The sequence below is a fragment of the Penaeus japonicus genome, unplaced genomic scaffold, assembly GCF_977035675.1.
Source record: "Penaeus japonicus unplaced genomic scaffold, GWHDUDI00000001_assembly GWHDUDI00000017, whole genome shotgun sequence".
NCBI lineage: Eukaryota > Metazoa > Arthropoda > Malacostraca > Decapoda > Penaeidae > Penaeus > Penaeus japonicus.
Genome location: NW_028234419.1, coordinates 22786943 through 22799442, shown reverse-complemented (window position 1 = coordinate 22799442; position 12500 = coordinate 22786943). Strand labels below are relative to the sequence as shown.

The 12500-nt window shown below is 39.5% G+C and overlaps 1 protein-coding gene across 1 annotated transcript in view; it reads right to left on the bottom strand.

The window, feature by feature from the left end:
* Positions 1–1184: 1184 nt before the first annotated feature.
* The window catches only part of LOC122249116 (uncharacterized), a 13798-nt gene continuing 2482 nt past the window's right edge, over positions 1185–12500 (bottom strand). Inside the window, exons 2-4 of the mRNA XM_043009720.2 lie at positions 4289–4475; positions 3735–3873; positions 1185–3129 (exon numbers count right to left, since the gene is read on the bottom strand). Coding sequence (XP_042865654.2) covers positions 3741–3873; positions 4289–4475 — 320 coding nt within the window. The 3' untranslated portion in view covers positions 1185–3129; positions 3735–3740. The remainder of the gene's footprint in view (positions 3130–3734; positions 3874–4288; positions 4476–12500) is intronic.

Sequence of the window (12500 nt, the reverse complement as noted above, 5' to 3'; positions counted from 1 at the left end):
ATGTGGTCTCATTATACATGTCGTGTGGTTTTGTATTCACTGGTGTAAACCGTAACGAGGTTTCAAATTTCTCGCTTAATCGTTTTTCTGTCTAATGTGACTTCTGTGACTCCTTATTTTGTGTTTTTTCGTAGTTTTCCTGAATATATGTAACACCCATATATCATCAATTCCTTTTAATGTGGTTATCCTAACTGGAGTATTTTCAAGTCTACACGGTTAGCGTAAGTACTTATCAATCTCCAAACAATTGAATATCACTCATATCTTACCTGTAATCATGAGATATGTGCTCCGTCATTTCCCATCTTCGTTTGCCAATGTTAGGACCATGAAGTCTAGGATAAGACTAGCCAATCGTAAGTTTTAATAGAGAGCTTCTTCTATATTTCCAGTTGTTAAACTATGAGAAATTACATCCATTGCCACTAGGGCAGACATTAACGAATCATAGAAAATGGAGTATACGATATTATAAGGGTGTCTTAAGTACCTTAAGATTGTGTTTTGTAATTAATTGCTTTGGAACTTCTTTGGGCTAGTGATATATATAATATTTAGTGTAGGTCAAACACATAATATCTTGGTCATGACTCATGAAAATTTCCATAATATAGAGAAATCCATCTGATAATAATAAACACGATAATGCATGTATGTCTTTGGTCATATATCCACATTAAAGTAACTCTTCTCTTTAATCTCACATAGTCATATAACTTTTCTTATGCAGTTCAAGTAAATGTAAGGAAAACAAGAATACATCATTTCATTTCATTTTATTTCATTCTGAAAGGATCATGTATTAATTACGAAATCCAGTACAAGGATCTTTCGTGTGGATCTGAATATATTCGTGTTTAACTTCTGTATATTTTGTAATATGCATATCCCTTTCTTAGATATAGATCTGTATTAGATTTTCATTGAAGAAATCATTAAAGATTAAACCTTGTTGTGTTCAGTTTTGACAGTATTTCACACATGTATGTTTGTGTATATAAATGTAAATGTAGAAAGGGTATAAGTGGAAATGAATAACTTCACAAACCAAAGATTGAAGTAATACGTTTCGACGAAATCTCTCAAATGATTTTTTTTTTTTTTGTATTATTTTAAAGTGTTTGCATGTTTCTTATGTACTGTCTACATATAAGTGGGAAGGACTAAGTGAAATACCATGCTGAATGCATATCATAAATTATTTTATAAATAGATTTTATAAATACTTTAACAAACAAAAAATCAACAAAGAAATGGCACAAAGATGTAAACAAAAAGGACAAGTAAATAAATAAAGCTCAAAAACTCGGAACAACAAACAATAGTATAAATAACAGAGAACAAACAGAACAGACAAATAACTTTCATACATTACCTTTATTCAGTTTACAGTAATAATTCACACACACACACACTACCAGTCATGTAAGTCAAGTCGGGGTTCAAGGTTGTCATTGGAATCCTTGATTCAGTCTTGTTGCAGTCCGTGAGTCAAAATGATCGATGAGTCAGATAAGTGAGTCGCTAACCAGATAACCAGTCATTTGATTACCTGCTGTAAGTGTCAGTCAATTAAGTCATGGGTTAGTCATTCAGTCCGTCGCTTAGATTACCTCTAGTCTATCCTTTGAATGGTTAAAGTATGGAAGTTAAATTTGCTAACATCAAGTAGTCATATTAGTGGTTAGTGGAGTCGTTACTTTAGGCCGAGAGTCAAGTCATTTGGGCCAGAAGTTCGTTAGTAATCGTCGTAATTGTATGTTGTATGTCTGTCTGTCACTTCGGTCATAAATTGGTCCTTCGTTAACAGCGTAAAGTCTTTCAAAACGTAACTAGGTTAGTCGTTTGATCGTAAGATGGCGGTCGGTAAGGCGTTGAAAGTCGTACGTTGAGTTATTGTTCTCTCTGTCAAGTCGTGTTGCTTAGTTTGATGCAAGTTTAATCTATCTATGGATAGTTGGAAGTTGATATTTATATACCGTTGTTGTATCGGTATCCGCTAGTCTGGATTAGCGATGTCTGATTAAGTGAAACGTGTCTTTCGGTTGAATTCCATGTCTCGTTTTGGAAAGACCTTTTTCGAACTTAAGCAAGCAAGAGGTTATTGCTCTCTCTCTTTTTTTTTCTTTTTTTAAATAGTTTATTCATGACAAGTAACATTCAGTTATTAACGGACTCTATAATTACTGCATTGAATCTACACCTTTTTAAAAAATTTCATTCTTCTGATGAAGAAAGTATGCATAGGTGGTTCTGAATAATACTTAAATCTGAAACTGAATAGTAATTAAGTGAAGGGAAAATATCATGCATTACCGGGTCCCTTGATTGAGAAAAAAGTCTAGGTAGTCTGTTCATTTTGTCGAACATTGTCAATTCAAGAAAAGAAAAACTTTACGACCTAGTAGTTGTAAATCTATATATATATACTCTTGTTAACCACGACAGCTGCGTCATTTGTGAGGGAGGGTGGGGGGCAGTAATCTAGATTTCACTAGCAATCTAAAAGCCATTTAGAAGAATTTCGGAATTTAAAAGAACAAGAAATTTCTTCTGATATGTTATATTAGTATAAAAAGTGTCTCAGCGTCATTGCGTGTCTTCGTATATTCTGTTTATTTTTAGAATAATTGGAAATTCAGTCGCAAAGATTATTGTCTCGTACACACAAAGTGGTCAAAGTCAACGTTAAAAAAGTCATCAAGCCAGTCATCATGTGTCATTCATCGTCAGACAGTCATGTCAAGTAAGTCATTGTCACGTAAAGCCATGCAACATTTCCTGAAGTCATGCAACACGGAAACACTCAGAAATTAAAAACGTTTCCATCAAATGTTCCTTTTATCTATCATCTCAAAGGTCGTTGTCGTTGAGGTCATCGTCAGTCACTTGGTCTCTGCGGAAGAGTCGTCATCGTCATCATCGTCAAACAAGTCGTCGAGGTCGTCATCGTCATCGTCAAACAAGTCGTCGAGGTCGTCGTCGTTCTCGTCATCGTCCCGAAAGTCGTCGCTGGAGAGAGCGTCATCGTCATCGCAACCCGTCCGTCGTCTGTCTCTCGAGGTCGTCGCTGTTGTGTCGTCGTCTCGAGTCAAGTCGTCTTCAAAGCTATTCTTTCTTTTGCACCTGTAACAAAATATTCTACGTGAAGGCAAGTTAAGAATAAGCCCTGCTACGGTTCATTATTTTTAGAGGTAAAAAAAAAGAAAAGAAAAGAAAAGAAAGAAAAAAAAAAAAAAATTGACTGGAAAGTATACGGTGAATAAGATATGAATACGACTCACTCTTACAGATGGAGATTCTTTCTTTGTGCGGCCGAATAACAGAAAATAAAGGACAGAAAAAAATAAAGAAAATGATATTCAAAATCGACAGTTAAAGAAAACAAGTCAAGGGAATAGAGAAAAGACAAAATAAAAAAGAAACCGATGAAAAAGCAATATCGGAAAAATGCAAGAGAGAGAGAGAGAGAGAGAGAGAGAGAGAGAGAGAGAGAGAGAGAGAGAGAGAGAGAGAGAGAGAGAGAGAGAGAGAGAGAGAGAAAGAGAGATAGAGACAGATAGAAAGGGAAAAATAGAGATAGATAGAAAGGGAAAAATAGAGATAGATAGATAAATAGATAGATAAATAGACAGATAAATAGATAGATAGAGAGAGAGAGAAAGATAGAGATAGCTAGATAGATAAATAGATAGATAGATAAATAGATAGATAGATAGATAGAGAACTACCTTTACTCAGCGGCGTCTGTTACCAGCGGGAGCCGCTCGAATCGGCCCTGTCCTCTTGATGGGAATTCTGTTAATCCCGTTTTCAACAGCGGAGCTAATCCTGTTCATCATGCCGTCGATTCTCAGAACATCCACACCTCTGCCACGCGGAAGAAACGGTGAATAAGGATAGCGTATTAGGGTGTAAGTGTATTTACTTACGTAATCTCTTGTCTTGTAGTGATTTTTTATGTATTGATTCATTATCACAGTTGTTTTAATGAGTTTTGTTTTCCTGCTATGATTGTCATTTGGAAATTATAGGTGTATATATATAGCAGACCCATATATGTATTTATATTGCTAGACACGTTAGATCTACTGTATATACACATTCACATATAGACATAAACACATACATGGTGTCACACACACACACACACACACACACACACACACACACATGCATAGTATATATACACATTCGTTGCACACATCAATAAACATATAGACTTATATGCAAATAGCACAGACCCAAGCGCATCCACACGTACACAAACAACAACTAAGCCCACCTGACAATAGCGTTCGCGATCGTCGATGGACCATTCCGGGCCGTGTCCAGCAACAGGGTGCCCAGAGCCCCGATGAAGACGCCGATGACTAAGACCGTAAGTGCGTAGCTGGCGATGTCGAGGGATCCGGACGGAATCGAGAGGTTCGAAGTGTTCACATCCGAGACGTCGAACCCAAGGGTGCCGTCTGGAAAGGACATTGGGGCGGAAGGTCGTGTTACTTGGGGGGGTTTCGTGGGGGTGGGGTGGGGGGGGGCGGGTCTCTAGATTCAGGGTAAAAAGAGTAAAAAGGGGTAGAGAATAATGTTTGATAAGAACTGAAACATGAGGCGAGGGGAAAGATATGTTTCTTTTTTATGATAATTATATATGAAATTGAAAAAAAAGAGGGAAGTCATGTTCTTTTTTCCTCTGAAATTTTTTGTTGCTTATGAATGGAAAGAAATCACATCAGTATGATAGGTTTAAAGTAATGTCACCAAACATATGCAAGGTCGTAGCATTAAGGTCAAAACGACAGATACCCGAGATATATTGAATAATCGTGTGACTACCGGACATGCAGTTTATAATGTTGGTAAAACGTTAAGCTTGACGGCAAACAATGCATAAATCCTCTTAAATAACAGCCAAGAGAGTTCAGACTATATGTTTTGTCAACACAAGAAACAGGCTTATCTAACTTCACACAAACTTGGCTCCTCCGTTGTCCCTCTCACGGTGCTTTCCTCATATTCTGCTTTTCTCTTTTCTCTTCGCCCGAATCCTCGATCCCTTTCTTCTGAGGCGCTGTCAACGGTGCTCCCCTCGAGGCCAAGGAAGTAGCAGGAAGGAGAACAGGAAGGAAAGGTATGCGTAGTTGGGTAAAGGACTAACGAGGCTCCATTGGATAACTCAGCCTTTTCCCAACTGTACATAGAGCTTAAATTAAACAGAACATGAGACAACGCAGTGAGAGAGATGTGGGAAACGGTATGTAAACATAATTAAATTTTGTCTTTGGTGTAACTTTTGAATGTGGATTTAGGATTAGGATTAAGGATCGAAGGATTCTGTCGGGGTTGATGTTGAGGATTCGAACGGGATATGGAGGTTTTGTATGTGAGACTGTGAGTGCCATTTAGTATAAATTTTGGGTCACTGGAAAATTCTGAGAATACATTTATATTTAAGTTACCATATATATATATATATATATATATATATATATAATTAATTAAATAACATTTTACCTCAAAACTGTAACGTTATCTGCATTTACCGAATTATTATTGTGGGTAGTCTATGTCATATTCTTTTTATAAAGTATGTAATTTCCTCCATGGAAATAAACTTGTGGCCCCCGTGACATTAATAAAATATATTCTACAAACAGACGGAAAGCTTTTGTCATTTCATTATCCTGAGACGGATAATATATATATGATGGATAACTCGCTGGATAATCAGACAGGGTTATAGAATGATTATATATGCAGGTGATTATATTTTTATTGCATATTAGAGACATATTGAGTCCTTTTCTTGTAGGCTTGGATATAATATTGGATACAAAGTGAAAGATAATCTTGGATATATGTTTCGCGGCAATAGAGGCATATGCTCTTATTAACGTAATTTTGGATAAGATGAGGATAAAGGAACAGAAAGGAATACATAATGGATGGATATATTTCGGATATAAATGAAAAAGCGGGTTTTGGATAAATGATAAATTGTTTTATTTTTCCCTACAGTTAGATGGACAGGATAAGGATTAATATCGAGGATTTGTAGTTGTGAGGGTAATGATGTGTAGGTTTACGATTAGGATAATTTATGGATTAGGATGTAGGAAGGCCAGGGATAGGATAAATGTCATTCTAACGTATAAATTTAAGAAAAATGGATCATAGGGGATTTGGACTAATCCATTTGCAGGATTAATATTGCTGGAGGTCCTTTGTATGGATAAAGGCTTAGGACCAATCCGAATGTAATCCGAGTTACAGGACTAGGAATTACATGGATAAAGGTACGGAATTAGGATAAGTATGGATGAGGTGAGTCCTAAATCATGATTAGACTTCTTTGAGGATTTCAGGAGCAGGATTAATGTAGATGGAACTGAAGGATTACCATGATTATGGATGGAGATACGTAATTGGGATAATTCTGGTCAAATATTCCATATAAGGTTTCAGGTCCAAGAAAAGTGCAGGATTAGGATTAATTTGGATAAAAAATTAAGGCTTTGAGATTAACTTACGTAAAGTTTTAGGATCATTCTGATTTGAGGTCAAGTATAAGGATTAATGTCATTAGAGGATTTAGGATTATAAGGACTAATTAGGATAAAAGTTTCAGGATTAGGATTAAAGTGGTTGGAATCAGGATTACTGTGAAGGGGATTAGGATTAGGTTGGTTGAATATTCAGGACTAGGATAAACGGAGAGCTTTAGGATTAGGATCATGGTGGTTGTTTAAGGATTAAGATAAAGGTGGCGGTTTAGGATAAGGATAAAATTATAGGTTTAAGATTAGAATTAGGAGGTTGAAAATTAGGATTAGGATGTAGGAAAAAGTTTAGGATAAAGTTTATTGCAGAGATTCAGGAATAGGATTGAGACGGTGATTCAGGGTTAAGATTAAGGTGGAGTAATTTCATGATTGAGTTGGAGGTTCAGGGTTAGGATTAGGATTGAGGTGGAGTTTAGGGTTAGGGCTGTGGTGGAGGTTAAGGATTAGGATTGCAGTGGAGGTTCAGGATCAGGATTGAGGTGAAGGTTTAGGATTAGGGCTGTGGTGGAGGTTCAGGATTAGGGTTGCAGTGGAGGTTCAGGATCAAGATTGAGGTGAAGGTTTAGGATTAGGTCTGTGGTGGAGGTTCAGGATTAGGATTGTAGTGGAGGTTCAGGATTAGGATTGAGGTGAAGGTTCAGGATTAGGATTGAGGTGAAGGTTCAGGATTAGGATTGAGGTGAAGGTTCAGAATTAGGATTAGGTGGAGGTTCAGGATTAGGATTGTGGTGGAGGTTCAGGATTAGGATTGTAGTGGAGGTTCAAGATCAGGATTGAGGTGAAGGTTTAGGATTAGGGCTGTGGTGGAGGTTCAGGATTATGATTGTGGTGGAGGTTCAGGATTGAGATGGAGGTTCAGGATTAGGATTGTGGTGGAGGTTCAGGATTAGGATTGTGGAGGTTCAGGATTAGGATTGTGGTGGAGGTTCAGGATTAGGATTGTGGTGAAAGTTCATGATTAGGATTCAGGTGGAGGTTCAGGATTAGGATTGTGGTGGAGGTTCAGGATTAGGATTGAGGTGGAGGTTCAGGATTAGGATTGTGGTGGAGGTTCAGGATTAGGATTGTGGTGGAGGTTCAGGATTAGGATTGTGGTGGAGGTTCAGGATTAGGATTGTGGAGGTTCAGGATTACGATTGTGCAGGTTCAGGATTAGGATTGTGGTGGAGGTTCAGGATTAGGATTGAGGTGGAGGTTCAGGATTAGGATTGTGGTGGAGGTTCAGGATTAGGATTGTGGTGGAGGTTCAGGATTAGGATTGAGGTGGAGGTTCAGGATTAGGATTGTGGTGGAGGTTCAGGATTAGGATTGAGGTGGAGGTTCAGGATTAGGATTGTGGAGGTTCAGGATTAGGATTGTGGTGGAGGTTCAGGATTAGGATTAAGGTAGAGGTTGAGGATTAGGATTATGGTGGAGGTTGAGGATTAAGATTTAGGTGGAGGTTCAGGATTAGGATTGAGGTGAAGGTTCAGGATTGGGATTGTGGTGGAGGTTCCGGATTAGGATTGTGATGGAGGTTCAGGATTTTGATTTAAGTGGAGGTTCAGGATTAGGATGAGGTGACGGTTCAGGATAAGGATTGAGCTGGAGGATCAGGATTATGATTGTGGAGACACAGGATTAAGATTGAGGTGGAGGTTCAGGATTAGGACTGAGGTTGAGGTTCAGGTTCCAGATTAGGATTGTTGTGGAGGTTCAGGAGTAGGACTGAGGTGGAGGTTTAGGATTAGGGTTGTGGAGAAGGTTTAGGATTAGAATTGTGGTGGAGGTTCAGTATTAGGATTGAGGTGGAGGTTCAGAATTCGGATTGTGGCGGAGGCTCAGGATTATCATTGTGACGGAGGTTCAGGATTAGGATTGTGGTGGAGGGTCGAGATTAGGATTGTGGTGGAGGTTCAAGATTAGGATAGTGGTTGAGGTTTAGAATTACGATTGAGGTGGAGGATCATGATTACGATTGAGGTTCAGGATTAGGATTGTGGTGGAGGTTCAGGATTAGGATTGAGGTGGAGGTTCAGGATTAGGACTGAGGTGAAGGTTCAGGATTAGGATTGTGGTGGAGGTTCAGGATTAGGATTGTGGTGGAGGTTCAGGATTAGGATTGAGGTGGAGGGTCAGGATAAAGATTGAGGTGGCGGCTCAGGATTTTGCTTGTGGTGGAGGTTCAGAATAAGGACTGTGGTGGAGATTCAGGATTATGATTGAAGTGGAGGTTCATTATTAGGATTGAAGTGTAGGCATAGGATTGAGGTGAAGGTTCAGGATAAGGGTTGTGGTGGAGGTTCAGTATAAGGATTAAGGCGGAGGATTAGGATTAGGATTGAGGTAGAGGTTAATTATTAGGATTGAGGTGGAGGTTCAGGATAAAGGATTGAGGTGGAGGTTCAGGATTACGATTTAGGTGGAGGTCCAGGATAAGGAATGAGATGGAGAATTAGGATTAGGATTTAGGTGGTGGTTCAGAATAAGGATTGAGGTGGAGGTTTAGGATTGGGAATGTGGTAGGGGTTTAGGATTAGGATTGAGGTGGAGGTTCAGGATTTGGATTGTGGAGGTTCAGGATTAGGATTGTGGAGGTTCAGGATTAGGATTATGTTGGAGGTTTAGGATAAGGATTGAGGTGGAGGATGAGGATTAGGAGTGAGGTGGAGATTTAGGATAAGGATTGAAGTGGAGGATGAGGATTAGGATTAAGGTGGAGGTTGAGGATTAGGATATAGGTGGTGATTCAGGATTAGGATTGAGGTAGAAGATGAGGATTAGGATTGAGGTGGAGGTTCAGGATAAGGATTGAGGTGGAGGTTCAGATTAGGATTGAGGTGGAGGTTCAAGATTAGGATTGTGGTTGTTCAGGATTAGGATTGTGGTGGAGGTTCAGGATTAGGATTGTGGCTGAGGTTCAGGATTATGATTGTGGAGGCTCAGGATTAGGATTGAGATGGAGGTTCAGGATTAGGATTATGATGGAGGTTCAGGATTAGGATTGAGGTGGAGGTTCATTATAAGGATTGAAATGGAGGTTCATTATTAGGATTGAAGTGGAGGTTCATGATTAGGATTGTGGTGAAGGTTCAGGATAAAGATTGAGGTGAAGGTTCAGGATAAAGTTTGAGGTAGAAGCTTATGATTAGGATTGAAGTGCTGTTATAGGATTTGGATTGAGGATAAGGATCAGAATTAGGATTGAGGTAGAGGTTCATTATTAGGATTGAGGTGTAGGTTCAGGATAAGGATTGAGGTGGAAGTTCATTATTAGGATTGAGGTGGAGGTTTAGGATTAGGATTGAGGTGGAGCTTCAGAATAAGGAATAAGATGGAGGTTCAGGATTAGGATTGGGTTGGAAGTTGAGGATAAGGATTGAGGTGGAGGTTCAGGATAGGGATTGATGTGGATGATCAGGATTAGGATTGAGATAGAGGTTCATTATTAGGATTTAGGAGGAGGTTTAGTATAAGGATTGAGGTAGAGGGTCAGGATTAGGATTGAGGTGGAGGTTCAGGATTACGATTGAAGTAGAGGTTTGGGATAAGGAATGAGATGGAAATTCAGGTTTAGGATTGAGGTAGAGGTTCAGGATTAGGATTGAGGTGAAGGTTCAGGATAAGAATTGAGGTGGAGGTTCAGGATTAGGATTGAGGTGAAGGTTCAGGATAAGGATTGAGGTGGAGGTTCAGGATAGGGATTGTGTTGGTGATTCATTATTTGGATTGAAGTGGAGGTTCAGGATTAGGATTGTGGTGGAGGTTCAGGGTTAGGATTGAGGTGGACGTTCAGGATTAGGATTGAGGTAGAGCTGTATTATTAGGATTCAGGTGGGTTCAGGAATAGGATTGAGGTGGAAATTCAGGATTAGGATTGGGAGATAATTCAGGATTAGGATTGAGGTAGAGTTTCATTATTAGGATTGAGGTGGGTTCAGGATTAGGATTGAGGTGGAGTTTCAGGATTAGGATTGAGGTGATAATTCAGGATTTGGATTGAGATGGAGGTTCAGGATTAGGATTGAAGTTGGGATTCAGGATTTGGATTGAGGTGGAGGCTCAGGATTAGGATTGAGGTGGTGATTCACGATTAGGATTAAGGTGGTGATTCAGGATTTGGATTGAGGTGGACGTTCAGGTTTAGGATTGAGGTTGAGGTTCAGGATTAGGATTGAGGTGAAGGTTCAGGATTAGGATTGAGGTGGTGAATCAGGATTTTGATTGAGGTGGTGATTCAGGATTAGGATTGAGGTAGAGTTTTATTATTAGGATTGAGGTGGGTTCAGGATTAGGATTGAGGTGGAAATTCAGGATTAGGATTGAGGTGAGGATTCAGGATTAGGATTGACGTGATAATTCAGGATTAGGATTGAAGTGAAGGTTCAGGATTAAGATTGAGGTGGTGATTCAGGATTTGAATTAGGATAAGGTGTGGAGGTTCAGGATTAGGATTGAGGTGAGGATGTTCAGGATTAGGATTGAAGTGAAGGTTCAGGATTAAGATTGAGGTGGTGATTCAGGATTACGATTGAGGTAGAGTTTCATTATTAGGAATGAGGTGGGTTCAGGATTAGGATTGAGGTGGAGGTTCAGGATTAGGATTGAGGTGGAAATTCAGGATTAGGATTGAGGTGATGATTCAGGATTAGGATTGACGTGATAATTCAGGATTTGGATTGAGGTGGAGGTTCAGGATTAGGATTGAAGTGGGGATTCAGGATTTGGATTGAGGTGGAGGTTCAGGATTAGGATTGTGGTGGAGGTTCAGGATTAGGATTCAGGTGAAGGGTCAGGATTAGGATTGAGGTGGAGGTTCAGGATTAGGATTATGGTGGAGGTTCAGGATTAGGATTGAGGTGGAGGTTCAGGATTAGGATTGAGGTGGAGGTTCAGGATTAGGATTGAGGTGGAGGTTCAGGATTAGGATTGAGGTGGAGGTTCAGGATTAGGATTGAGGTGGAGGTTCAGGATTAGGATTGTGGTGGAGGTTCAGGATTAGGATTGTGGTGGAGGTTCAGGATTAGGATTGTGGAGGTTCAGGATTAGGATTGTGGTGGAGGTTCAGGATTATAATTAAGATGGAGGTTCTGGATTAAGATCGAGGTGGAGGTTCAGGATTAGGATTGGGTTGGAGATTCAGGATTAGGATTGAGGTGGAAGTTCAGGATTAGGATTTAGATTAATGTTCATGATTAGGATTGAGGTGAAGGTTCAGGATTAGGATTGAAGCTGAGGCTCAAGATTTAAGGTAGTGGGTAAGAATTAGAATTGAGGTGGTGGTTCAAGATTAGGATTGAAGTAGAGGTTCAGGATTAGGATTGTGGTGGAGGTTCAGGATAAGGATAAAGATGGAGGTTCAGGATTAGGATCAAGGTTATGATTCAGGATTAGGATTGAAATGGAAGTTCAGGATTAGGATTGGAGCGGAGGTTCAGGATTAGGATTGAAATGAAGGTTCAGTATTAGGATTGAGGTCGAGGTTCAGGACTAGGATTTAGGTGGAGGTTCAGGATTAGGATTAAGATGGAGGGTAAGGACTAGGATTGTGGCGGAGGTTCAGGATTAGCATTGGGGTGGAGGATAAGGACTAGGATTTGGATTGAGGTGGAGGGCAAGGATTAGAATTTAGGTAGAGGTTCAGGATTAAGATTGAAGCGGAGGTTTAGGATTAAGACTGAGGTGGAGGTTCAGGATTAGGATTAATGATGATGGAGGCTCATGTGGATATATGTGAATTTTGAGGATTTGGATTACTGGGGAAGGGGGTTCAAAATCAGGATTAATGTGGATGGAATTTTAGGATTAGGATAAATGTGGGTGGAATTTTAGGATTGGAATAAATGTGGATGGAGGTTCAGGATTATGATTAATGTGGATGGAGGTTCAGGATTAGGATCAATGTGGATGGAAGTCAGGATTAGGATTAATGTGGATAGATGTTTTCGGGAT